This window comes from Dioscorea cayenensis, chromosome 15 (genome assembly GCF_009730915.1).
Source record: "Dioscorea cayenensis subsp. rotundata cultivar TDr96_F1 chromosome 15, TDr96_F1_v2_PseudoChromosome.rev07_lg8_w22 25.fasta, whole genome shotgun sequence".
Lineage (NCBI taxonomy): Eukaryota > Viridiplantae > Streptophyta > Magnoliopsida > Dioscoreales > Dioscoreaceae > Dioscorea > Dioscorea cayenensis.
The window spans coordinates 20,065,782-20,093,741 of NC_052485.1; the positions used below are offsets into that span (position 1 = coordinate 20,065,782).

A 27,960-nucleotide genomic window follows, 5' to 3' on the forward strand; every position below is an offset into this window, starting at 1 on the left:
TTATTAGAATACAAAAAATATTAACTAATGGGAATGTTTTTGCACTCCTACATTCCAATAACACCCTTATATTTTAAATTATAAAGACAAGATAAAGAAGAAAAAAAAAATTCAAACTTAAATTCTTTAGTTTCTCACCTTAAAATTAGTGCAGATTTCCAGCATTATACATTCACAGAAACAGTTGATTAATAGAATTTTTTAATGAGCAACTTTACTTAAAATTAAATTGGAAAAGGAAGTCTTTAAGTTCATATGCAATACATATAAGTTAACAAGAGATCAGAGAATATGTCAAACTCCAAATCAGTTGAATAATTTATGGCACAAAGACCACATAAATATCTAAACATAAATATAGGTACAGATTGAATGCTGGAAAAGAGTGGTGCATCTTAAATACTCTTTTTCACACTAATGATAATTCACCTGCAGGAACTGATCTTCTGACCAATTTTGCCCATGATTCATTCGTCTCCATAATGACCTTCAAAGCATAATCCTGTTCAAAATGAAACTTGTAAGAAAACCGACAAGACCGAGATTAATGTGGGATTATTAGTTGTCTAAATATACAGATCTAGACGAATTTTAGGAAACATTTATAAATATCACAAAGAGATCACAAACTTGCATTTATGTTCAAAGAAAAAAATAAATCCCTAGAAATTCAGTAACAAGTCTTTCCTGGTGTCGTCTTCGATTTCACTAGTCAAAAGAAACATTTATATGCCACTCAAAAAGAATGACCTAAAAATAACTACAAGTCATAATGCTTAGCCACACGAAGATATTGTTCTGAAAAACATCATAAGATACCAATTAGGATTACAAAGCTGTGATGAGAGAAGACCAGGTCCATGAACAATGTGACGGAAAGGTAACAGTTCTAATACATTATCCATTGGCATTTATAAAGCTGCTAAAAATTTTCCCAGTGATCATTGGAGCAAGAGGGTTTGTCTCAAATATTTGCACAAACTTTCATATTCAGCATATCTTCAAGACAGGTACTGTATGTGTTTCAATTTACAGTAGATAAGATTTTTGAGAAAAAAAGTGAAAGCCCTCAACAATTATGAGTGAAAATGCACTTAATTTTTACTGAGGGGAGTGCCTCAATGCCGTAGCTAGGTTATCATGTGTCACACCCTGTTACCTCTTTATCCATCTGTGTTCAAATGAAATCTAATTTCATAGCACACATCTGAATCATTATGTTAAGCCTCTCACCATTTCAATCTTGTTTTTGATAACATCATGCAAAGTCAAACAGCATATTGCAGTAAATGAGTTCTTCAGTTGAATAAAAAGCTTCAGTTGAAACAAGTTTTAGAGTACCTATGAATGCTAGCAGGCACTTTAGGCAATGTTCATATTTAAAACTTACTAGTTATTATAAATGGTAAAAGTTACAATATAATGAAGAAATTCATTAAACTGGATTATTCATAATTCATTGCTACTTTGGTATGAAAAAGGTTTTGACATACCTTTTTATATATTACAGTGGTGATTCTTTGGGTTGTATCGTCCCTATTGGACCTCAGGGCCAGAATAACAGAATTGATTAATGCCCACATACAGATCCATAAAATGTCAGAAGTTGCATGCCCTAGAATTGGAATTTGATAGTGTTTCCTATAGTTCTAAAGGTAGTGAACCACCAGGATGACAAAGTAGCCCCTCAGCATGTGGACTTTAAACAAGTGATCCCAAAACCAAATTAGAACAAAAATGTTCTCAGAATGGATATTTTCATGCTATCTTATTTATCTTCCTAGTTAAGTAAAATTTCCACAAGATGAGCACAAACAAGATATAAAAGCTGCAAGAAATCACGTATAGCTACTCCAACTAAAACTTTGAAATATATTTCATACTACGAATATAATTTTTTTTTCAAGAAAAAGAGAAAGAAAAAGAAACATAAGCAGTCACAATAGAAATGCTCGCCAAGATAAAAGCGACAAATGAACATGAGTGGCGTGACAGCAATACAATTTGAAGACTAAAAAATGAGCAGTCATGATGATAAATGGAACTTATAACTGGTAGTGGTATTAAATCATCTAAAGTAAATACAATATAAAAGAACCTTGCTTGCGGCCTTGTTTCCAAGACCAAATTTGTTTGCTGGCTTTCCATCCGGAATCTTATAATCTCTGAACCAATCCCTTATTGCAGTCAGGGTTCCCTAAAGCAATGCCAAGCCTCAACATTAGTGTGAACCATAGTAGAATAATAGCCATCTGATGCTAGAAACTTTATTCTTCTATTTTAGTAGTTTACATGTTTTACTAAAGAAAAGGTAGACCTATTATGTGTCACCTATGCAAAACATTGTCTCATACAGACTACAGTTACATTTTTATTCAAGATTCGGTATTCAAATAATAGAGAGCCATATGGTCAACATCTATAATCATGATGAAGATAAGCACCGAACAAGTTAGCATAGCCGCAAGTCAAAGGTATGTGTATCAAAGATATATGTTGCAAGTACAGATCAGCTACAAAATAACTAAAGCAGCTTGCAATGATGAAAGCTCACAAAAAAAAAAAAAATCCAAAATATCTTATTTGCACATTTGATTCTCAAAATGTGTGGATACCCTTATAACCCAAATATTTTCACTTTCAACCCAAAAGGTAAGTGATCAATTGTCATATAAAAATTAACAAAAAATATTGACATTACCAAAGTGTCACTGCACAAAGACCATGAAGGGTGTCACATTGATATCAACCCATATAATAGATGCTCTTCAAATTAGGTTTCTGCACTTAATCATCAACCAAGGATAAAGCAAAAGTACTAACAAACTTAGCAGTAAAAGAGTGTATGTCCAATTACAATCTTTGAATATGTGCAATTATAAGCATTCATTAGGTAATCCTTTCATAGGCTTAAAGAATGGCAAAATCATGTCTGACAAGATACGAGAACCAAAATTGTTAAGACCAAATATTTTTCCCCATCAGATAATCAATTTTCCTTTTACTTGAAGTAATCACAATGGCATCAAGATTCCTGATAACTAGAGAACTAGAGAAAATTAGCAAATCAAACTGCAGTCCATGATGAAATTATATACACAAGCACACATAGAAACTAGGATACTGCCATAAGTGAAGACAATTGTGATTGAAACAACCTTTAAGTAGATAAAGAGCTGTCAGGGATCTCAGACGTACACTTCAAAAACAAAGAATGCAGGTATTGAAAAGCTCTAACTAATTTCTAAAACCTCCTACACTACCAAATCAAGAATGCACTTGGTCATCTGTACCAATCCTAGCCATTCCCAAAAAGACTTCATTTCTTCCTCAACGAGTGTATCCTAGCTTGAATCCAATTCCGTTTAACAATTTGTCCTTGAAGCACAATAGGTGCACGATCCAAATTTTGACACTATGGAAGGCAGACATGAAACACATATTTAAGCCTTAAACAAGTTGAAAAAAGCTAAATTTGCAAAATAAATAAGTTTCTTCAGAATAGAAGTCCTAAATCAACCAGAGAACTGAGTAAGTTTCACAATAGACAATATACAGCTAATGGACCTATTTGGATAACAGAAATAGAATAGTTGTCGAAAGAATTTAAACAGGATAGAAAGACAGAGACACACAAGCTTCTATAAGAAAAAAAAAACAAAGAGGAGGTTAGAAAAATAGACATTACCGGGAAATGCTTCTCAACATCATTGACGTCATTTACAAGTGATGCTCTGGGATCATCCAAGGAAATAGCAACCACTTTCCAGTCAAGCTCCCCCTCATCAATCATGGCTAAAGCCGCCAAGGGCTTTACTTTAAGAACTTCCCCAATCTTAGCCTTGCGATCACCTATCTCAACAACATCAACTAAAAAAGACAGATAAAACACATCAACAAGAATAAATTGGAAACTCCATATTGCCAATTGATTGTGTTCACTTAGGTTTCTCCACCAGAAAGTGAAAAATTAGTCTGATGATCAAAACCAACTACTAATATACCTGGATCATTATCCCCAAATGCCCCTTCAACCTCTATATTGGCAAAGGATGGATCTTCCCATGTTTGTGGAAGCAAGCCATAATTCCAGTTTATGTTGTACCTGGAAATTATAAAATACAGAGCCAATGATCAATTCTACAGGTGAGTCGATGTGATGTAAATACATTTATAAAGTGGGATGATATATGCAAAGACTTATACAAACACATCCAGATTCCACAAGTTCAAAAGGCATCCACAGCTAAGTCTCTTCATACAGCATAACTATGGATATAAGCTTTGACCTTGCAGCATTGAATACACGCTATACCCAAATATCTAGTGAGGCAGAAGTGTCAACCAAAAAATATGAAATGAATCACAAAGTACAGTCCTAAAATCATGAAGTGCTTCTTGTTATAGAAAAATAAGGTAATATTTCCAGTAAATAAAGAAAACAATACTAACCACCAAGCTTCATTGCATCTATCCACAATTGGTTGTATAGATTAGCCATTGGATATCATTTCTACAGTTTGAGAAGCCCTCTAATAAAAGTAGACCTATGTCCAAACAAGTTCTTGACTTCCATACAGTTCCCCCTCTTGTCTGACCCCATCATCCTTCTAAAGGAAATGTTAGGAGGATTCCCAGTAGTGTGTGTGCATACACACAAGCACAAAATGTTCTGCTGTCCTTATCAAATTTAAAAAACGTCAAACACACATACACACCTTTCCCTTGTCAAACTAAGGGACTTCACAGTGTGTGTGAGCGTGCATGCGTACACACAACACATACCATTCCCTTGTCAAACATATGGACTTCACTCACACAACCCTAGTCAAACTTGCGTACTTCACAATTACGCCGAAAACCAGCACTCACACACACATAGCAATAGTCAAAACCACACACATGCATGCACAATGTTTCACCTTCCATTGTCAAACACAAATTTCACAGTTGTGCTGAAAACCAACACTATCACATTGTGTCTATGTTTTTCTTACATCCCAACATTTACTTCCTTGTGAGAATCCACATTCCACTGTCTTAACTAGGATTTTACTCCATCACAGTCAAAATATACTTCATGCTAATGAATCAATTACTTCAAATTCTAGTAAGCAAAAGTACAAAGCTTACGGGTAGTATCTCAGCTTCCCCTTCTTCGTATCCTGCTTAATCGGAGTATGCGGCTCCTCCGTCGCTACCTCCATCTTTGCACTCGTCTCCTTCGGTATCTCCACAATGAAATTGAAAACCCCATCACCGAGGCTCAACGGGATGTCATGCCACGGCGAGATCTACAAACTTTACCATTTATTCGCCAAACCCCAACACAACCACAGAGAGAGAGAGAGAGAAACAGAGAACGGGAGAGAAATACCTTCCTCCCAGATGAATCGATGAAGAAGACGCGGTAATCAAGGGTTTCAGGAGCGCCCTCCTCTTTGATCTGGACGTCTCCAGGCTTCTGGAGAGCCAAGCAAGAGAAGGGGTGCCGCCGGGGTCTCAAAGAGAGCACGGTCCGAGGCCTCGCCGAGAAGGACAACGGTATCTTTCGAAGGCCACTGTGAGGGTGAAACCCATGGAAGGCGCCGCCGATAGGGGTAAATCTCGCCGCCGATGCCGCCGTCGCCGCCGCCGCCGCCGCCATTGGAGTAGTAGAGAGGATGCGAGCAGCCTCCGGACCACTGGCTCTGCGACACGATTGGGTTTGAGAATAAACGAAGCATGGTACGAATACATTGGAACCGAGACGCATCATCCACCGTTAAATGTGCCTCGAGATTGTAATCCAAAAACCAAGTACTTTGCGATATCTTGTTGACGCGAATCTCGAGGTTTTGTTAGCGGTTGAGATGTGATGGTTGGAAGTGTTTTCTTGGAACCAAACGCGCCAAAGTGATCACTTCCATCACTGAGTTATTTACATACAAATTTGTCTTACTATAAATAAGGATTATAAGTAATTAACTTTTGCAAGTATTTAAACAAGCCATCTTGAAAGAAAAGGTATATATTAAAAAAAAAAATCACTAATTTATTAAAAATTAAAAATAGGAAAAGTAAATCAATGACACGACAAAGAGAAAACACATACATGATGATGGCAGTAAAAAAAAAATACAAATAAGACATGGTAAAATAAAATAGAAAAGTAGCTATCAAATATGATGTTAGCCTCTCCCAACAAATTAAAGAATAAACAAAAATAAGAAAAAAGACACAGTTAAATTGACAAAGTTATATGCGCAAAGTTTTTGAAGTGATTTTTTTTGCAAAGCCTCTTTGTGTGCCTTGACTTTCTCTGGCATCTTTAAAAAAATTTCTTAATCAAGATATATATTTAAAAAATAAATAATCTCATTTTTTTAAATTTTTTTATAAAAAATGGTTAAATCACTATTTTATTAAAAATAAAAGCAAATATTTTGATACATATGAAAACGTACCCTTTTTGAATATTTTTTTAATTTAACTTAATTTTGTAAAAAACTATCATTTTATTCCTATTTTTAATTTTCTAAAAAAAAAAAAAAAATTAGCCTATATTTTTATATTTTTATTTTTTTTAAAAAAAGATGTTTCTTGTTCCTTTTGATATACACTACTAATTTGATAATTGTGATGTAATACTGATAAATCTGGGGTTTTTCTTGCAAGATTCCTTTCCAACCGGAAAACACACTCCCTCCACGATGTCCTCCGCCGGCGACGATCTTCCGGCCATCTCCCCTGCCTACTCCCTTCGCACCACCCTCTCCGGCCACAAGCACGCCATCTCCTCCGTGAAGTTCTCCCCCGATGGCTCCCTCCTCGCCTCCGCCTCTGCCGACAAGACCCTCCGCCTCTACTCTCTCTCCGACCCCGAAATCCCCTTCCGGGCCGAGCTCACCGGACATTCTGAGGGTATCTCCGACCTCTCCTTCTCCTCCGACGGTCGCCTCCTCTGCTCCGCCTCCGACGACCGCACAATCCGTATCTGGGACCTTGAAACCTCGACCCTGCTCAAAACCCTGACAGGGCACACCAATCTCGCCTTTTGCTGCGTCTTCAACCCTCAGTCCAACATGATCGCCTCCGGGGCCTTCGACGAGACGGTGAGGGTCTGGGATGTGAAGTCCGGGAAGTGCCTGCGCGTTCTCCCGGCGCATTCCGATCCTGTCACTGCTGTGGATTTCAACCGGGACGGGTCTTTGATTGTCTCGAGTAGCTACGATGGATTGTGTAGGATTTGGGATTCTTCGACGGGGCATTGTATGAAGACGCTCATTGATGATGAGAGCCCACCAGTGTCATATGTGAAGTTCTCTCCCAATGGGAAGTTTGTTCTTGCTGCTACTCTTGATAGCACTTTGGTATGGATTCTTAACTGAGTTCTTCTCTTCATTTGTGCTTGTTCTATTGATTCTTATCTTTCTTTTTTGATTGAAGTTTGATGTTTTTAGGAAGTTTTGTTGTCAAAGATCTGGCAAAGTGAGTTTTTTGGGTTGTATTGTTTAGCTTGAAAGTTTTGGTTAAATGTTCTGCTTTGAGGTAGTCTTGTATCAAATTGATTATTGGCCTGTAGAATATGTTTCGAGAATGAAAGGACTTAGGAGATTGTGAGAATAAAGAAAAAAAAAAAATTGATGGGGATGTCTGTTGCTAGAGTCACACTTGCTGAGTTTGAAAGCTGAATTTGAATTCTCCATTCTTCGGTGATGTAGCGAGCCTCTTAAATAGAGAGTAATGCAACTAAAAAATGAATGATCTTTCATTTTTGTTGTGGATTCCTATGAATAAAAATCAGGAAGAAAGACGATGTTTTTTTGTTCTTATTCTAGAATTCTGTGAATAGGTATAACAACTGGGAAACTGATTCCATTATTTAGTTCATACTGGAATTTGAATTTCAAATGATCTAAATTGCATGATTCTTCTTCTTGACACTGTTTATGGTCTTGGAAGGTGTGCATTAGGTGTGTCATAGAGTATGTGCATCGAAAGCTAAAATTTTGAAGGAACTGAAATGAAATGATCAAACGGTTGTCCTGGCGTGTCATGAATTGATCCATTTATTGAATATAAGATTGAAGTGCGATTGCAAAAGAAACTGGCAGAAAATATGATAGTGATATAGAAATAAGTAAATGGGTTTATCTTCTCTTTGATAATCTTGGTAAAGGTTGTCTAATCATTGTGTTGTGATGGATTCACTTCACTGCCCTAGATATATGCATGCATTGATTGACTAGCTGCATTTTAGTGGTGATGGTTACTCTTGGCTTTTGCGTTGAATCTATTTCGTAGAATTTAGTCCAAGCAACATAGAGCTACCCTTCAGCATGATTTACGTTTTGAAGTCACCCCATTGCTATGTACAGTTTTCAAGCAGAAAATGTCAAGACTCATAAAAATTGTAGCTTGTCTTCAAGTTTTATCATATAGCCCTCATTTGTTGTTGAACATGGGAAGCAGTAGCCTCATTCAGAATGATTAATCTTTGGTCTTAAACCAACTTTTGAGTGTACTTTTTTCAACTGAATTGCACAGGTTTCTAATGAACAAGTTTACATGAGTACCAATAATAGGCACTTTTAATTTTTAACTTGGTGGACCAGAAAGAAATCTGTTGTTTTGTTCAGATTCTTCAGAATAAATTAGCAGTTATGAGAACCATTAGATTCCAGTTAGATCAGCATGAAGGTCCTAAGTATTCATGACCAATGACATGCATATAAGAAATTATAGATTTAGGATCAGCAAATTGCAGAGCTTTGAATTGTTCAAAATATCATGAATGGTTTATGAAGCTGTATTTTATTTACTTAACAAAAATTTGATGAATGGTGCATTTTTAATTTTCAGAGCACATCACAATCTTGGTGAGAATTTATTAGGTTACAATATGGAAAAAGTACTTGTAAATTGAACGATATGTCGGTGGGCTTAAACTATGAGAAAATTGGTCAGTTGAAGCTAATAATTTAAGGTTCATGAGATGATTGTTGATTGGTTGAGCTTTGACTGCAGATGCCAGATATAATTTTTTAATTGGATTGCATAAACTTAATTTTGATGAAAACAGTGTGGGCTTTGGTCACTAATTATCCATCTATATCTGTCCTCTCAACTATATGCCTACAGTATAATATCTATTATGGTGCAAAAGATAAATCAACAAAAATATGAGAAAAGATGAAACATAGTTACTGTCTGTAACTTAATAAAGGTAAACATTTGGACCGACATTCACTCAACAATTATAATCTGACTGGTCAGTTTCTGGTAACCTAAGCAAAAGTTTGTTTAAGTGGTCATAATATCCAAAAATCTTAATACTTGTTTAATATTCATCAGTTATTTGCTGCCTTTAAGTGGATTAACATTGTTATTAGATGGCTTCCTTTTTCCCTTTTTGTTCCAATTAGTATAATTGTTTTTGTTTGTTAATTTTTAATTTTATACTTTTATTGATCCGGTGATTTCAATCCTTTGATTTATGTTAATCTGATAATCTTTAATGAAGGCTTAAGCTAAGGGTAAGGCTTGTTTTATTAACAAAAATCAAATAAATAAATAAATAATGGTTGAGTTTGTACTATGAGACAGGCTGGAAGAGAAACCTTGAGGCTCCTGGATCATTCAACAACCAAGACATGTTTTCGATAAGTGAATAATAAATGAACATTCATTTGCATTCTTATCATGGGGCAGATCTAGATATAATTCTTGGTGCTCAGAAAGGAAGAAAAAGTTCTAGTGAAATAAACATAGTTGCTTGGAAATGAGATGCTTATGATTACACTTGGAATGTATTAATGCTTATGGTCGATACACATTTGAACTTTCTATATTATTCTGCCAACCAAACAAAAACATTATTTTATCTAAGGTATCATTGCTCCTTTTTGTCGTCACATTGACAAGTAGGGAACGATCCAATCCCTCTCAGCATAAAGTCGGTCATTTAAGATAAATTAGGATCATCAATTTGGCAGTTGTCACTTTTCATATGACCAAATCGTTATGGTACTGAAACTGATTTTTTAGTTAGAAATTGTTGATGCTTATGTTTCATATTTTGTTTTAGCTAAGATTCATTGTCTATCTGAAATGCCTTGCAGAGGTTATGGAACTTCTCTACTGGGAAATTTTTAAAGACGTACACTGGACATGTTAATTCAAAATTCTGCATTCCAGCAACATTCTCAGTAACAAATGGAAAGTACATCATCAGTGGTTCAGAGGATAATTGTGTCTACTTGTGGGAACTTCAAACCAGAAAAATCGTCCAAAAGTTAGAAGGCCACACGGGCACAGTCATTACTGTTTCATGCCACCCGACGGAGAACATGATCGCATCCGGCGCTCTGGGAAATGATAAGACGGTGAAGATTTGGGTTCAAAAGGATGAAGAAAGTAAAGAAGATTAATTGACTGCAAACTGCTCAGAAAACCAGCATCTAACATGCCTTAAATACCCAAAGACGATAACCCGGGTTTCATCTTTAGCCTTGTATTATTAGAATATTTTCCTCTAGGTAATTTGCTTTACTACAGCGCATTGGCATTGAAATGAATCGTTTTGTGTGCTTCATTTCTCGTGCATGTGGTGCAGCAGAAATTGGTTGACTGATTAAACTTGAACCCTTTTTTTGCACTCTTTATATCCTTTTTGGGTTAGATTAATGTTAAAAGTTAATTGGATGTTTTTTCGTCCAAAGAGCGTGCATAATCTTAGGCACATCAAGTGGGTGTAGAGTTCGCACACACTATGCAATGGGACTATTTTTACATAATCATTATTTATACTTTCAGAAATATGTTCTCACTCACAAATTGAACTTTTATAACTAGAGAAGAGTTTTTGTTCTGAGCGGTTTGGTCTTTGAATGTACTTGCTTGCTTCATTAGTTGTTTAGTAATTTTAAAGCATAATATTCTCGTCTCAATACCCTTGGGTTCTCCATGGGCATGCATCTTTATACCACTTTAAAAAGTTTTCCTCAAAGCCAATATGCAAGTCTACCCTAATTCCTTGTGGAGTTTATATAAATAATTATATATATAGGGAATTTGTCAATTGAGAAAAAAAAATAGTTTGGGAAAAAAATAGAGATAGAGAGACACAGATACAAACTGGTACGACAATAGTAGATAAAATTATGTACCTGAGGTGTCCGTTGGCGTGAGTTACAATTTACTGTGGGATCCTATCTGATCATGATTGTCACAAAACACTGTACAAGTGCACTGTTGAGAGAGATAGATGATTTGTAGTTGTTAGATTTGAATCCAACGGGTAAAACATAAATATTCATAGAATTGAATTCTTAAAACGTTTGTAGGAGACGCGCCCCTATGCGTGTATATATATACACACTTGCACGCACTTTCTGTGGTTATTTTAAGTTGAAATGCAACATGTATTCAACTAAGAATTTTTTTATTTTTTAAAAAACTTTTTTTTTTCATTCATCTCCTAGTAAAATATGATTTAGGATTTTTTTAATTTTCTATTAAAATTAAGAATAAGTTCCTCCAACTCCTTCAATTTTTTAAAAAGTCTTTCAAATTTATCAAATTTTTAAAAATTCTTTTATTTTTTCATAATTTTTATTTTTAAATTAAAATTACAAAACTACTTCCATTTTACCCTTATAATGACAGTGCTTAGGTTTATGCCGGACCATGCAAGGGGTATTTTTTAATTAAAAAAAATAAAATTATGCTAATCCATTGAAATAAAAAGATAATACGACTATAAAATAAGGAAATTTCATTTCTAATCCGAAGGTTGAATGTTTAGATCCCTCCCAATATATGACTGAAATCTAATAAAAAAAATTTATTGTGGGATGACTTATCCACATTATAAAAAAATAAAAAAAATATGTGTGGGTGACTTATTCACTTTATAAAAAAAATATAAAATAAAATTATGGTACACTAAAATTTTTAAAAATAAAAATTAAAGTATATAATTAAATAAATCAGAAAAGTGTTTATATATAATAAACCCAATGAAAATATACAGGAATTATTTTTCAAAAAATAATTGCCCCTTAAAAAAAAAGAAAAAAAGAAAAAAAAAAGGGACGGTGTTGTAGTATAGCGAGCATTTTGGCGGCAACGGAAATCGAAAGATCCGCGCTTCAACGACGAGAGAAAGAACCGCTCTCCACCGCTGCTCATCACTCATCACAGAGATGAGAAAACCTAACCCTAACCCTAACCCTAATCCTTCTTCTCTCCTCTCCACATCCGATCCACCACCCACTGGACATGAGGAAGCCCATCATCGTGGCCGCGGCGGCGGCGGCGGTCGCCGTCAGCTGTGCTGTGGCTGCCCTCTGGATCCGTCGGAGCGCGCGGCGGTGGAGCCGAGTGGAGTGCATCGTTCGGGAGCTCAACAAGCGGTGTGCGACGCCGGTGGAGAGGCTGTGGGATGTGGCGGATTCTATGATGGCTGAGATGAGAGCTGGCCTTGCCGCTGAGGGCAGCCTTCGGATGCTGCCTTGTCTGCTGAATTCCCTTCCCACTGGGTAATCTTCAATTCCTGATTTCCAATTTTGTTTTTAATGGATAGAAATTGGTTTGAATTTAGTAAAATTAGGATTTTTGCTCTTCTGGTTTATGGTGTATTTTTTTTTTTTTAATAAATTTAATTGTCTTTTTCATGATACGGAAACATATAATGTGTTTGGTTTGTATGATCCTGTTGTTTTTGTTGTGGAGAGCATGGGCGATGGGAGAGATAGTCACTGGAATGCAAGAAATCATGAAAGATAGTCTCTTGTTGAAAATCAATGGCTAAAGGGGATCATGAGACCAAATGATTGGACGAAGATAAGAAGGTAGTGGAAGGGAACATAAAATGTCAATAACATGGTGATGTTGAGAAGCAAAACACACCCTCTTGGTATATAGGATTCTCATGGGTCAGTTAGTGAAAAATGTGAGAGACAAGTTGGGTTTATGGAAATCACATTTTTTGTAAGGCTTTCAAGATGCAGAGCTAACTTAATTCAGGCTTTATTGATGCAAATTTATTTAGAAAATATGAATTTCCATAATCAAATCAACTAATGTAATGTTGATTATTCATTTAATAATGGCATAATATTTATCTTTATAGTCTTCTGACCATCTTTTTCTAAAAATGAAGTTGTGAATGGACAATGGTTATTGAACTTTTGAAATGAGCGCATCCTTGATCTTTTGTGGGTTTTGACTATTCTCCTGTGGTTTTGATGTGTTCCTAGTTTCGGAATTTACAAGGCACATTGAACTAACTTAACAGAAATAGTAATCTAAGAGAAAGTCTTGCTGCGTATTTGGTTTTGGGGATTAGGGATTGAAGTTATTCAGAAAAAAAAAATGGTAGAAGTTGTGTAAGACTTCTTTATAGAGATTTTAATCCATGTCTTGGAAGAATGACTACTTTTGAGTTTTTGAGCTTGTTTTGCATTCAGCCGGATTTGATAGCTCTTATCTGTGTGTGTGTGTACACACCATGTAAAACAAATAATAATTTTTCTGAGATTATATATATTAAGATTATAGCTTGCTATATAATGAGACATCTCAACATCTTTGAACAAAATTTGGAACAAGACATCTTTTCTATGATGTCAAGATAGACTGTTCTTTTTTTCTATAATACTATGTTGCTCTGATTGTAGTGAAGAGGAAGGCTCATACTATGGGATGAAACTAGGACGAGCAAAGCTTCGCTTGTTGCATGTACAATTGGGAGGTAAGGATGCTCGTGTGGTAAAGAAAGGCCTAGCAGAGGTTCCTGTGCCGATTAATTTGATGGTCGACACATCTCAGGTGATAGCAGCTTTTTTCCATTATTATTCATCTTTGTTGATCCAGTTGTCCTTTGACATTTCAATTCCTGGATTTGAAGAGTCTGAATGATTTATATCATGTTCTTTTATCATAGGAACTATATGAATATATGGCTGCAGAGTTAGGAAAATTCTTTTTGGAAGAGGAAAAACATTCTGATAGAAAAGATGGAACACCAGCAGAAGTTGCAGTAAGTATGTCATTTCCTGTTGTCCAAAACTCAGCATCGGCAAAAACCATTGTTGAATGGAGCCAAGGTTTTTCCATCAAAGAGAAGGTCAAGATTAGTTTTTTAAATCACTTCAAGAAGTTTTTGTTTATGTTGTAGACCCTCTCAGTTTTAACCTCAAGTTACAATTGTATTCCCTCTGGAACTTGCTATATGTAATGTATATACTTTAATTTGAACATTGAAATTTAAATTAGGATGGAGAAGATGCTGTTGGAGAGCTGAATGAAGCCATAGAAAAGCTTGGTCATAATATGCGCACCTCATTAGTGGTAAAAAAAAACTCACCTTCCCATTGTTTTTTCTACTGAAATTTTTAGCAGTAGAAGACTGATTTTTCTGTTAGATGATTTTCATCAGCTCTGATCTATACAATTTTGGAGTCATTTTGTTTTTCTTCTAATCCTTTGGCATGCATCTACATAGGTTAATGAAACCATTGGAACTCTGGCTGGAGGCAGATATTATTGTGGTGATACTGTGGCTGCCGTCGTTCTTGGAATGAGGACAAATGCTGCATACTTAGAGTCTGAACATGCTGTTCCAAAGTGGCAAAGTGCTCATCATAGGCAAGGGGAGATGGTCAGTGTGTTATGCTCCTTTTTTCCAGTCTGAAGTTATGTTCCTTTTTATTTTTTTCAATTTGATGTGATGGAATATTATCTTATATCTGCTTATTTGTGTTTCCTTTAGGTTATTAATATTGAATGGGGAAATTTCCAGTCAATTCATCTGCCTATTACAGATTTTGATGTTTGTGTGGACAATGAAAGTCCAAATCCTAGAGAAATGGTATTAACCTTGCCTTATCTCTGAGGAAATCATGAGCGAATGTTATTAGTAAACTTCTTTTATGAACCTTTTCTCATTTCCAGATATATGCAAAGCTCATATCTGGAATGTATTTGGGGGAAATTGTCAGACAAGTTCTATTGAAAATCACTGAAGAAACATCTCTATTTGGTGATGATGTACCTTCAAAACTGAAAATTCCCTTTATTTTAAGGTATGACTCTTCTCATAGTAGGAAACAGTTTACATGAACTTACAACTTGTGATAAAGAAAAATGAAACCAGGATTGGTATATATTCATGATGACCCTTATTTAAATTCTTATGAATTATGCAGTTCGACATTGAATATGTTCTTAGATATCTTTCAATAACGTTTGCATACTCTTTAACTCTTCCGTTTTCACTTGATTATCTTGCAGGACATCAGATATGGCGTATATGCATCAAGATCGATCAGCAGATCTTGTGGCTGTTGGAGAAAAATTGAGCACCTTAGGGGTATGTTCCTTTGTGCCATGATCTGAAAAATATAATTTTCTTTGTTCAGTTGCAAATTCTAAATGCAAATTTTTATGTTAGTGTTCTATTTTCTTGCTTCTGTCGGATGATCAAAATGTCCCTTTGTTGCATCATCTTAAGGTGGCATTTGGTTCGCGGTAATGTGTTCAGATTACCATGTTTGGTTACTGTAGCAGTAGTAATGTTGATGGTGATGGGAGATTACCAATAGTGAAATATTACCAAATAAGATAGTAATGTGATTACCACCAAAATAGGTGTCCATCCAGATTATCAAGTTGATGGTAATGTGTAATGTTTTTTTTTCCAATTATGCCCCAACTCATTTAATCGTTTAGTTGTTTTCTCTCAATGACAACATACAACCAGCCTCTTTACTTTTTCTACACAAACTATAAAATGGAGAAACTCTATTTTGCCCCTACATCTCCGCTTAATGAATCCCGTTCCATCATTTAGATTCTGAAAGCTGAATCATGCATGAAAAAATAGTTTTTTCTTGATCTTTTTCTCTCAACATGACTTTCAAAGATCTTGTCAGATATAGTAGAATGTCACTTAGATCATTACTTCCATAGGTGAGTCATGATATATGTGAGTATCTTTTCTTAGGATGCAACAATATAAAGTTTCGATCTGGTACAAAGACTAGTCTAATAGATCTCAATTGCAGACGATGATGATTACATGCAAGAGTGGGAAATCTTCAATTTTCTTGTCATAATGGTAGCATTTAATCATGTATGAAATTTGAAACCTTGGCGCCGTGTAAGTTTCTATTATTGACTTGCTATCAGATTCCAAATACAACTCTAAGGATGCGCGAAATTGTCTTTGAGGTATGTGATATCATTGCTAAGCGTGGAGCTCGTTTGGCCGCAGCTGGTATAGTAGGTATTCTGAAGCACCTCGGGAGGGATGGCACTGACAAGAAGGCAGTGGTCATGGTAGAAGGTGGCGTTTATGAGCATTATCGGCTTTTCAGAAACTATTTGCATGACGGAGTGAAGGTTATGCTTCGCGGGAGATTCTCCGACAATGTAGTCATTGAACATGGCTGTGGACTTGGGGCTGCATTACTTGCAGCCGCAAACTCGAACCATGGAAAGAAGTTTTGATTGTGTGGATTTGCAGTTATTTCTGAAAGAATGGTTGGATGTTCCTCATATTCAGTACAGACTAGAATCTGCTCTTTAGTGATTGGTTAAGTCCCATTTCTTTTTGAAGTTAACTTTCTTTGGTACATAATCAAAACACTGATGATGTTATTCATATTAGAAAAAAAAATGTTTTATATATTTATTGAGTTTAAGTTAAGCTAACTTTGCTCATTATGTTGTTGAGAGTTTTGAGCCTTAGGTTCTGCAGGGTTTGTTTTGCAATTGAATGGGATTTTTAAATATTATAACAATTATTTTCCAATTTTTGTTTTATTTACATTGATTAATATTATTGCTAAGGAATTTTTACATACATGCCCCTGTGAAAGAGGGTAATGTCATATGCACCATCATAAAAACCATACTTGCTCATAAACCCTAGAAAACAATTAATATATATAAGCGAAACATCATCTACAAATGTTCATTCATAAATATTTGTAGATTTAAAAAAGTAAGAAAGAACAGGCAAGTAGATAAAAAACAAATGCAAAGAATTGGGATATCCACATATTTAAAAAAATGAGAGAAAAAACAAGTGAGTAAATAAAAAATAGGTGTTCCTGAGGAATGCCCATATATTAACACTCTGAGAAGCCTAACCCTTATATATATATATATTATTTTAACAGAAAGTTTACATTTCATTTCCACTTAAAATTTCTTTGGGTTAATTTTAGTTTCATTTCTCCTAAAATTTTGATTGTAAATACCAACAGTTTAAAGAGGTATCTAGGTAAATTTTCATGTTTGCACAACAAACCCCTTGCTCAGAATAAAAAATAAAAATAAAAAAACTAACTATATTATCAAGAAAAAACACACATACGTTGGCCACATTGCAAGTAAAGTAATTCCCATATTATTATTTCTTTAAAGTAGTTGTCAATTTACATTAGGAAGTGTAGGCGGTGTAGCAGAGTGGCGACACATAAAACTAACTTCTTTATAAATGGAAAAACAAGTGAAACACACTTAAAACACTTAACATCTATATATATGTTTTATACTTCCATTCACTTCCTGATGAAAGAAATTCCTTTCTCAATGCTTCCTGCCAACTCTTTCTTTGCCTTCTCCAATCCAACCCTGTCAATTACAAAAATAATATACTTACATATTCCAAATACTAAAACCAAAAGATCAATATCCAAAAATTACTCCTGTAGATAATATTCATAGACAGTGTGAAATGATCGGTATGGAATTTTAATAGGAACAATTAGATATACCAACCTCTCAAACTCATTCAATGGACCGAGAGGAAATATCTCTTCGGCTCCGCCACGGCCTAATCGTACTTTTGCCGCAAAGAAGGGTAGTTCAGTCACCTACAAAGTGAAAGTTAATTCACATTTGTGATATTAAGTCCAACGAACATAACTGGAAAGTCAATTGGTTATTCTGTCAAGACTCTGGAAGAGTTTAGCATGAGTACCTGAGAAGCGACAAATGAGCATTCAATAATTCCGGCATCACCATGCAATCCTCGCAAACACGTATCAGCAAATTTGGCGGCAGCGAAAGCCTGAATTTCAGAAATTTTGTTCATCAGTAATCAAATTTCAGAGTTTAGCGATGAGTTTTCAAGTGAATGTATGCTTAGAAAGAACAGCACCAACCATTGACAACGTCGCAGAACCGGTACCAGCTTTCGCCTAAATAAGAGAACAAAATCAAATTTCTTAATCACCAAGCATAGATGAAATGGAGATTATCAAACTCTATGTCGGCTACAACGAACTCTAGTAGTACCCTTTAAGCCTTTGGATATGAGATACTCAATACAATCCGAGACAACTAAATAGCTGATGCTTCTCTACTAAATAGGGCTGACACATTGCAAAGGTACAGAATTTGAATATATAAACAGCAAACACTGTTTACTCACCTCAACAACTTCTGTTCCACCATTCTGAATACGATCAGTCAGATAACTGATTTCATCTGGAGTGAATGAGCATGGAGGGTTAACCTAAATAAGCAAAGCAATATATTAATTCACTCGATCATTGTCAAACACAATTGACGACAAGAAAATGACTCATCTAACCTGTGATAAAAGAGGTAAAATTGTAACCCCAGAGTGGCCACCGACAACTGGAACATTAACATCCTTGGGGTTGACTCCTAGCACTTCCGCCTATGTGCAATTAGATTCAAGGACCATTACGGTGAGTACATCAAGGATTTAAGAATAATCAAATTCATGGTATAAGGCTTGCGTAATCGCAAGGAAACCAAAGAACAGAACAAAGATTCATACCACGAATGTATTGGCTCTCACGACATCAAGTGTCGTGACTCCCAAGAGACGCTTGGGGTCATAAGTTCCAGCTCTCTTGAAAACTTCTGCTGCAATGGGGACGGTAGAGTTCACCGGGTTACTTATCAAGTTCACAATTGCATGCGGACAGAATTTAGCCACTCCTTCGCAAAGTGTTTGGACTATTCCAGCATTGATCTTGAACAAGTCATCCCTTGTCATTCCAGGTTTTCTGGGGATGCCGGCAGGAATAATGACAAGGTCCATTCCAGTGAGTGCACTTTCCAGTTGTGGTTGACCTAAAAATCCACGGACCTAAACAACGATAAAATAATGTGATTAGTAAATGAAAAATATTGTTAACAAAATTAATAACATTAAAATTTAATGACAACTTATATGTTGAAAATCAACAAATAATCTGCAAATAGAGGCTACTCTGCAAATGGTTTCTTACATTGGTTTAATACAGTCATCATATCCTTAAAGGATATAGTATCCAAAACCGACGAAAACCTCTGACTGAAAGCAATAAAAAGTAATTGGATTTCATGTAGATAGTTTTATAGCAATAAATGAATGAAAGACAAGATAAAGTTACTTATCATCATTGGCATGTTCATGTTAACAATATCATAAGATTAAACAACATTGTGCCCAAAAGACGATTTGGATCAAGTTCTACCACATGCAGTCCATGCTACTCAAATTTCAAATACATGAACCCAATAAGAGTGAGACAGTGAATAGCGGAAATTGAAAAAGGGAGATTACCACTGCACCAGTATCCATGTGACTGATATCTGCAGTGACACCAGGTGTATTGACCACATCATACAAATGCAGCACTGAGACCAAAGGATTCATCTTCATCAGCAATGCAAGGGGCTGCCCTATTCCTCCGGCAGCCCCCAATATCGCAACCTTAAATCCTGGGGCACCTCCTTTTGCCCGGCAGTTCTCACGCCTTAGTAATGAACTCCCCTCCATCTTCAATTATAAAATAGATCATATTAAATTAAGAAAGATGGCAACATAAATATGGTGTAAATTCTAATGTGGAATTATTATTAGATTGATCTTATAAAGAAATCAGCAGTGCAAAACCAAAAGCACTACCATCAATCATAAAGTGCTGAATTGGTGCAACACAATGGTATTGAGGATCCTCAAATGACCAAACTTTCAAACAATATTACGATATAAGAGAAGCAAAATCAAGATGGCAACTTCCTAACAAAACCAATCAGCAGGGTACAAAACAAAACACTTCCATCAATGTAAAGGTTATGGTTTGATAAAACATCAGATCAGCAAAAGTCCAAAACATAGAAGAATATAAGAGACACTAAATCAAGATGACACCTTTCTAACAAAACCAATCAGAAATATATAAAAGAAAACACTCTCATCAATCGAAATTTGTTAAATTGGGGAAAAAACATAATAATGAATATAAGAGGAACTCAATAAAGATAAACTGCTATCAATAAAAGTTTGCTAAATTGGAGAAACACATAAGAGAAACTCACTCAAGATGACACCTTTCCAACAAAAGCAATCAGCAAAACACAGACCAAAACACTCTCTCATCAATCAAAAAGGGTAAATTGGAGAAACACAGTGGATATAAAAGAAATCTACTCAGGATGACAACTCCACAAACCCAATCAACTAAAACAGGGATTAAAATTGGAGAAACATAATAGATGTAAGAGAAGTTCAATCAAGATGATACCTTTCTCACAAAACCGATCAGCAAAACACAAAACAAAAAACTCACATCAATCAAAAAGGGTTAAATAAAACAAATCACCAAAACATCCAAAGAGAAACAAGCAATAAACTCAATCAAGATCACAACTTTACATCAATGACCAGCATGAAAACACAAATCAGACGAAAACACATCTATCTAAACACAAATAAAACCAAACCAAGCCAGCAAGACAACAAAACCCTAAAATTGGCTAAAAAAGAAGGCAGAACCTGGGTGCTGGAAGGCTGGAGATGGGCAGCGATCCTGGCCATCCGCCGCAAGGCCTCAGTGTTAGGCTCCATGATGCTGGAAGATAAAAGAGACAGAAAAAACGAAGAAGAACGAGGGAGGAGGGCAAGGAGAGAGAAAAGGGGGGATTTTTATACAAAAATTAAGGGTTATGGGCTATTCTTGATTGGAGAAGACGTTGACACGAAGGGTGGGAAAGAGAAAAACTCCAAAAATTGTGCAGATTGGGAAGCGTGGGACGAGTAACAGAAATTGAAGGCTTTGCTTCACTGCTTGATCCTTATCCTCCTGCTGTGGTTCTAGATTTTGAAGAATTCAAGGATGGAAATAGTTTGAATTTTTTTTTTTTTAATTTGGATTTTTTTGTAAAAAAAATTATTTATTTATTTTGATAATTTTTTGATAATCTTATTATATATATATATATATAAATGGAAAATGCTTGTGTAATGTTTTGATGGGCTGATTTTGGGCCAATTGAGTTAAATTATTTAAGTTGGTTTTAGAATTAATAAATATGTTTTAATGAACTCCCCCTCCTTCCAAACAAACTCTCGGACATTCTAAAATATTCTTCAGACTTTTTTTTGTGTTATTTTTAGATTTATTAATCTTTTATGAAAATCTTGAAATACTTTGATTGATAGAATTGTTTGTAATGAAATATCCTTCACTGGGTACCAAATAATATGGCAAACCACCTTGTAATATATAAAATTCTCCCAAAAAAACTAAGGAATATAATTCTGAGTTTCCAACAATAGAAGAACAATTAACACTGCAATTTACTCTGTAATCATCAGATTTGATTCAATTTCAACATTCAATTTTGTCTCTGAATCAGTTAACATGGCCAGATATTTCATCCAAAGGTCTCATACCCTCATCTCATTTAATACAGTACATCATCATCATCATCATCATCATCATCATCATCATCATCAACATACTAACAATCTAAGCATTGAAGAGAAATTAATGCAGGAAATACTAAAGGGCCATTTGGTTCCGGGTAATGTAGAAAGATTATCAGGTAATCTGAAAATATTACCAAGTTTGGCATTACACCGGTGGTAATTTTGATGGTAATATCACATTACCAAGAAAGTTAGTAATCTTATTACCACCAAATTTGGTGTCTATCTAGAATTACTAAATATATGGTAATCTCATAACTTTTTTGGGTCAAATACACCCTTTTTTTTCTTTAAATAATTTCAAATATGTGGTTAAAGTATTTTCTCGCCATCGCTCCCTCTTTCGGGCATCACCACTACACCTTCCTCTCTGCTTAGTCTTATTTTCACACCTTGCTTTGGCGATGTCACCTCCCTCCTCGTTTTGGAGTCATCATCGTCATCGCCTCATCTTTCTCGTCTGCTAGGTTGCCTCGCTACCCATCGGTAAGCAAGCAAAAACGTGCCAAACCTCAGACTATCTCAAAAATCGAAGCCATGTCCTCTTGTGGAACCATGTGCCAATCCCATTGTTCTCTTTCCTACGACGCCCAGGATTTCAATGAGAGCGCCATCCCTATCCAAACATCTCCATCGCCACTGAGCCGCCAACCACCAACGTGCGTCCGGCCCCTTGTAGAAGTACGGGGTGGCGAAAAATTCTACAGCAGCATGTACTCAGTCTGTTTTTGCGCGCACATATTCGGGAAATTCAAGCTCTCTGTCACCAATAACGCTATAATATCCCCTTTAGACAATCTCCTAGTCGCTTTCTCCGGTGGCCATGCCTCTAGGTCTTACTCTATTTCCTCTCTCATGCGCTATTTTATGGTGGTTATGATGTTTTGTTTATTGTTTTAGAATCTAAAAGATGATTCCTTTGAACTGCAATTGGTATTTTTTTTGATACAAATCCTATTAAACTTTCATGAATTTCGTTCATTTTGTTTTCCTTGATATTTGTGATAATTGATGTGATTACTCATTAAAAGGTGTTTGAGGGATAATGTCTTGTTGGCTTATCTTTTCATTCTGCGATTCTTTATTTATCGTTGAATTACTTGTTGCTCTTTCTCATTTCTGAAACTAAGCAATTGGATTGGATTTATGGCATGTTTTTATTTAGGACTAGTTGCTTAAATTCTATTAGGTGCATTGTATTTTTAACTGGACTCCTAAACATGTGATAGATCTCAGAGGATGGCCACTGGCCACGACAACGAGCGCTTGCGATGGAGCTGATCGGCGAGGGTTCCATTAGGGACATAATCGTAGACGAGAAGAAGCCCGTGAGCTCCAATCGACAGCCAAAATCTAGGTTGCATCATGAGATCCTCTCCGCAAGCTATGTAATGGTAATGTGCTATATGTGGGATTATTGGGTTTTTCCAAATGTTAAAAAGGCTATTTTGGGATTTTTTATATTTTACCAAATTGATTACCATGGCTAACCAAACATGATGATGAACTATTCTCGGTAATAAGAGTTTCCAACCAAACATGGTTATATCAAATTACCACAATATTCCCAACCAAATATAGTTATATCAAATTACCATAATATTCCCAACCATATAACATTCCACTTATATTACTATGGTAATCTCGTTACATGGCAATATGTCATTACCATGAACCAAATGGGCCTTAAGGTTTGAGATGTAAACAATTTCACCATATATTACAATTATTCCCAAGCAAATTATTGAAGAAAGATAACTAAGAAAACCAGAAGATAGATGGCAATCAACGCCTCCGTGCTCTCAAGCTCCATTAGAGAAACTAGGACCTTCAACTTCATCCAAATTCAGCTCCCCTTTTCCTTTCTCTTCAGTAGCTTTTTATATTTTGCTTTTCTGCCGGTATGATGTACCCACGAAGCCATAAGCGTATTCTCTTCTCCCGCTTACTTCTTCAACAAGTGGCCTTCTCTTTTAATCTTCTCCTTTCATTTCTCATTTCTTTTTGTTTTCCCAAAGTAAATACACCCACGTGTTGGCTTCCTATTCCTACCTCTGATTTGAGCTCATGCTTGCCATACACCCTCTGATTAAATATACTCTTGTTGACCAATTTGACCGGCAACATAACAATACTGCTCTCATGAGCAACGACCTTGTCCTTAAGGTCCAGTTCTGGATATTGCATCAGTAATTGAACCACATCTTCCCAAGAGGTGTCGTCTGGTGACAATCCATGCCATTGAATCAACACCAGTTTCACTTTCCGGCCACCACGAAGAACCTCTCGATATTGTAATAAAGTCTCCAAAAAAATTATAGGGCCCTGAGAAGTAGACATTAATGGCAAAGGTAGTGTTGTCAAGCTTGGATCTCCAATGCATTGTTTCAATAAAGAAACATGGAAACCCAGATGAATTTTCATCCTTATCGGTAGGTTCAAATGATTTACGCCCTCCCTAATTTTACCATACCCGCACCCGTACTCGCTACCCCGCCCATATACCCGAACTCGAACCCGACCGGTTTTTAAAACCCCAACCCACACCCGCACCCGACGGGTAATCGGGGTACCCACGGGTATACCCGACCCGCCATGACCCTATTTAAAAATGTTTAAAATAAAATTAAAATACTAAATAAAAATTAAAAATACCAATGCCAAATCATAGTAATTTTGTTTAAATAAACACCATAGAGTAGATAGATAAAATAGACATTCAAAAGCACCACAAAATGGACAATTTCAATACAAAATAGACATTCAATACAAAGTAGAATAAGAACAAGAACAATTTGCTCTATAGAACAAGAATGAAATTTGTACATGTCTCCATGGCCTCAATGACTCAATGTCATACCCTAACTCATAGAACATTCAAAGTAGGTACATAGACATTCAAACTTCAAAGACAACAAAGTAGACAATTTCAACACAAAATAGACATTCAAAGTAAGTAGAATAAGAACAAGATCAATTTGCTCTATAGAACAAGAATGAAATTCATCTTCATGGACCATGGTCTCAATGTCACACCCTAACTCATAGAACATTCAAAGTAGGAATTGAAAATAAACATTCAAAATCACCACAAAATAGACATTGAAAGTACCACAAAATAATGTTAAAGTAGGAATTGAAAATTTCAATCCAAAAGCATAGTTTTTTTTTTTAGTTCAAATGACCATCATTCATCATCATCATCATCTTCATAGAGATGAATTATCTTCCAATTCATGAGTAGCTCCACTAAGTCCACTTGCTAATAATTCATCTACATAAAACAAAATAAATATTAAAATTCCAAATATGAAAACTATACATAAAAAAAAAACTTCAATTCAATTTAAACTAAGAGCATTTATTTGTTTAGGTGATCACCATTCGTCACCAAATAATCAATCATCTTCCAATCCATGAGTAGCCCCACTTGCTAATAGTTCATCTACATTAAGCAAAAAAAATTTTAGATTTGAAAAATAAAAAATATATATATATATATATATTGCACCAAATATCATTTAATTTGTAAACTATTTTTTACCTTCATCTTCAGAATCTATCTCATCAAATAAATTGGCATAGTCTTCAATTCCTTTAGAACTCATTCCTAAATAAGTCACATGAAATTTAATGAGTTATTGATAATAAAACATAACATATTAAAATATTAATACATAAAACATGTATGAGAACCACTTTACTTTTATTTTCTTCACTCCATAACCAACTTCTAGTACACATCAAAGCCTCCAAAGTATGCTAATGAAGTCGATTACGATGCGGACTTAGTATTCGACCACCAGTACTGAATGCAGATTCAGAAGCTACAGTAGATATTGGAATGGCTAACACATCTTTTGTAATTTTTTGTAGTGTTGGATATTAACTCCATTTAACTTCCACCACATCAAAATGTCAAAATCGGATGTTCATGGTAAATTATCTTCCTCCAAATAAAGATCAAGCTCTAACTCAAGATGTGTTGTTTTTTCCCTTTTTTAACTCTTCACAAATGCATCAAAGTCATTCAAGGAATCATCAACCATAGAATTGTTGATATCTTCAAATGGTGCACTAGTAGATTCTTTACTCTTCAAGTCATAATCAAAAAACAAATCATAGCAAAGCTTTCAAATTCTATTAGCTTCATGGTAGGCATCAGTAGGATACAATTTTTGATAATAATATTCAAGCAAGCTCATCTTGTATCTTGGATCCAATACTATAGTAACTCCCATAATATCATGAATCACACTCCAATAATTTTTAAACTTATTCATCATCTGTGTCGCCATTTTCTGAATCGCCACATTAGAAGAAGTGAGCCAACTTGATATTGCCAAATTAATTTCACACACTTTGGGAAAATAAAGATTAGCTGTAGGATAATTAGTGCCAGAAAACAATTTTGTAACACTATTAAAAATCTTCAACTTCTCACAAACTTCACTTGCAAATTCCCATTGTGTTATTGTTGACAAACAAGTGTATTTATCATCACGATGTTTTAACCTACAAAATACTTCTTTATAATATATAGCAATATCAAGCATTTTATAAGTCGAATTCCATCTAGTTGGGCAATCCAAACACAAGCTTTTAGTGTAGGTCATGCGCAGTTGTTTAGCTATTTCCTTGAATTTTTCCACTCTTTTAGGAGTTGCAGTCCAATAAACTACACTGTCACGAATTTTTTCTACCCCATCTTTCACCACCTCCAATCCATCCTTCACAATTAGATTTAATATATGTGCACATCAACACATATGAAGCAAAGAACCAACTTTTAGTAAAGACCCAAGATGAAACTTATTTTTGATCTTTTCAATCATGGAATCATTTGTGCTACTGTTATCCAAAGTTATGGTGGATAATTTGCCATCAATATTCCAATCCAATAAACACCCAACCAATATAGTACTAAGTCTCTCATTTGTGTGAGGAGCAGGGACATAGATGAACCTAATATAAAAAAGACTATCAATCATTCTAATACATAAAAAAGTAAAGAACAATTATTACTATTATGAAAAATAATATATAATAATAATATAAATTTAGATTTACCTCAAAATGCGGCTTTGCAAATTCCAAGAATGATCAATATAGTGTGTAGTGATCGCCATATACTCCTTTTTTTTATTGCTTGCTGTCCACATATCTATTGTAATTGCCATTCTTCCTTCATTAGTGTCCATCAATTTTAATGCCACCGTTTTTTCAACATCATAAATTTTGAAAATTTCTTTCTTCATGGTGTTTCGAGAAGGAACTTTGAATAATGGTTGAAGTGCGAATGAATATTTTTTAAAACCAAGACAATCCACTATTGAAAGTGGATATTCATTCATAATGATTGCTTGAGCTAGCTCCTTTTTTGCGATCATAGGTTGTAGTTGTCATTTCTTGTTTGCCTTTCACCATCTTAGATGTGATAAGTTTCTAGCCTCTTAGGCTAATCTTTCGTTGGATACATGATTCCATATGTAGATGGAAGTGCTTCGTTCCATTCTTTGATTTCCCACCAAGCAATTTCTTACAATAATTACATTGAGCTTTGTCCTGCCCATTAACTTGAGTCTTTTTAAAATGACTACAAACAACACTTTTTAGCCTTCTAGTTTGTGTAGTAGACTTTGTATGATCTCCTATGTCCTCTTCAATGGCATGTTCATTTGGAAAAGAACCTTCAGGATTAGGACTTTCAATTTCATTTGATTGGGTTGAATTCCCAATTAGATGTGATCTTGATTGATAAGAACCAATATCGTCACCCATCCACAAATAATAATAATAATAATAATAATAATAATAATAATAATAATAATAATAATAATAATAATAATTAACAAAAAAATAAAATAATTCAAATATCGAACCCCTATCTCTTGATTTATGTTAATTGCCAGGAAAAGAGATAATAATAATTCATCTAATTAACAAATTAACTTATGGTAGCCCTTCAAGGGTTCCTAAGAATGTCATCTAATTATTAATGTTTGCCACTTTAACGAGGCACTTGACCATTTGTGACAGGGTGAGCATCAAATACATCATGGCAAAATAATATAATGTATTAACATACAAGCACCAGAGATATGCATTAAATCAAAACCGAGATGCATATACCTCATTAATAATATAATGTACTAATGTTTGACACTTTAATGAGACACTCAACCATTTGTCAGATGCAGGTTTGCTCATTGAATCAAAACCCACAAAAA

General features: G+C 35.1%; 4 protein-coding genes across 4 annotated transcripts; 2 read left to right on the forward strand and 2 right to left on the reverse strand.

Annotated features, from left to right (window-relative positions):
• Positions 1-224: 224 nt before the first annotated feature.
• On the reverse strand, positions 225-5,782 carry LOC120277419 (soluble inorganic pyrophosphatase 6, chloroplastic). Its single transcript, XM_039284264.1, has 6 exons — positions 5,378-5,782; positions 5,134-5,294; positions 4,005-4,105; positions 3,689-3,870; positions 2,099-2,197; positions 225-502 (listed from the first exon to the last, which is right to left on the reverse strand). The coding sequence occupies exons 1-6, from the start codon at positions 5,756-5,758 to the stop codon at positions 410-412; spliced, it is 1,017 nt and encodes a 338-aa protein (XP_039140198.1). The 5' UTR covers positions 5,759-5,782; the 3' UTR covers positions 225-409.
• Positions 5,783-6,613: 831 nt separating this feature from the next.
• On the forward strand, positions 6,614-10,559 carry LOC120276738 (COMPASS-like H3K4 histone methylase component WDR5A). The gene is made up of 2 exons (XM_039283416.1): positions 6,614-7,352; positions 10,104-10,559. Exons 1-2 carry the CDS (start codon positions 6,693-6,695, stop codon positions 10,410-10,412), a joined length of 969 nt encoding a protein of 322 aa, XP_039139350.1. The 5' UTR covers positions 6,614-6,692; the 3' UTR covers positions 10,413-10,559.
• Positions 10,560-12,119: 1,560 nt separating this feature from the next.
• On the forward strand, positions 12,120-16,611 carry LOC120277439 (hexokinase-2-like). Its single transcript, XM_039284291.1, has 9 exons — positions 12,120-12,524; positions 13,665-13,815; positions 13,931-14,113; positions 14,263-14,337; positions 14,492-14,647; positions 14,759-14,857; positions 14,941-15,071; positions 15,280-15,358; positions 16,177-16,611. The coding sequence occupies exons 1-9, from the start codon at positions 12,265-12,267 to the stop codon at positions 16,495-16,497; spliced, it is 1,455 nt and encodes a 484-aa protein (XP_039140225.1). The 5' UTR covers positions 12,120-12,264; the 3' UTR covers positions 16,498-16,611.
• Positions 16,612-17,382: 771 nt separating this feature from the next.
• Positions 17,383-21,105, reverse strand: LOC120277440 (malate dehydrogenase, glyoxysomal). The gene is made up of 9 exons (XM_039284292.1): positions 20,795-21,105; positions 19,580-19,795; positions 18,806-19,120; positions 18,593-18,682; positions 18,431-18,514; positions 18,162-18,197; positions 17,978-18,067; positions 17,776-17,870; positions 17,383-17,628 (listed from the first exon to the last, which is right to left on the reverse strand). The coding sequence occupies exons 1-9, from the start codon at positions 20,864-20,866 to the stop codon at positions 17,556-17,558; spliced, it is 1,071 nt and encodes a 356-aa protein (XP_039140226.1). The 5' UTR covers positions 20,867-21,105; the 3' UTR covers positions 17,383-17,555.
• Between the last annotated feature and the right edge of the window lie 6,855 nt (positions 21,106-27,960).

What these genes read in the sequence shown, in the direction of transcription:
- LOC120277419 (XM_039284264.1), bottom strand. Translation starts at nt 5,758, where the DNA reads ATGATGCGTCTCGGTTCCAATGTATTCGTACCATGCTTCGTTTATTCT. An exon ending in ATTTGGGGATAATGATCCAG is followed by an intron (nt 3,871 to 4,004) that starts GTATATTAGTAG and finishes TGTCTTTTTTAG; the next exon opens with TTGATGTTGTTGAGATAGGT. An exon ending in ATGTTGAGAAGCATTTCCCG is followed by an intron (nt 2,198 to 3,688) that starts GTAATGTCTATT and finishes GCATTGCTTTAG; the next exon opens with GGAACCCTGACTGCAATAAG.
- LOC120276738 (XM_039283416.1), top strand. Translation starts at nt 6,693, where the DNA reads ATGTCCTCCGCCGGCGACGATCTTCCGGCCATCTCCCCTGCCTACTCC. An exon ending in CTACTCTTGATAGCACTTTG is followed by an intron (nt 7,353 to 10,103) that starts GTATGGATTCTT and finishes AATGCCTTGCAG; the next exon opens with AGGTTATGGAACTTCTCTAC.
- LOC120277439 (XM_039284291.1), top strand. Translation starts at nt 12,265, where the DNA reads ATGAGGAAGCCCATCATCGTGGCCGCGGCGGCGGCGGCGGTCGCCGTC. An exon ending in ATCATAGGCAAGGGGAGATG is followed by an intron (nt 14,648 to 14,758) that starts GTCAGTGTGTTA and finishes TGTTTCCTTTAG; the next exon opens with GTTATTAATATTGAATGGGG. An exon ending in GTCCAAATCCTAGAGAAATG is followed by an intron (nt 14,858 to 14,940) that starts GTATTAACCTTG and finishes TCTCATTTCCAG; the next exon opens with ATATATGCAAAGCTCATATC.
- LOC120277440 (XM_039284292.1), bottom strand. Translation starts at nt 20,866, where the DNA reads ATGGAGCCTAACACTGAGGCCTTGCGGCGGATGGCCAGGATCGCTGCC. An exon ending in TTTTACCTCTTTTATCACAG is followed by an intron (nt 18,515 to 18,592) that starts GTTAGATGAGTC and finishes TTGCTTATTTAG; the next exon opens with GTTAACCCTCCATGCTCATT. An exon ending in CCATTGAATGAGTTTGAGAG is followed by an intron (nt 17,629 to 17,775) that starts GTTGGTATATCT and finishes TGTAATTGACAG; the next exon opens with GGTTGGATTGGAGAAGGCAA.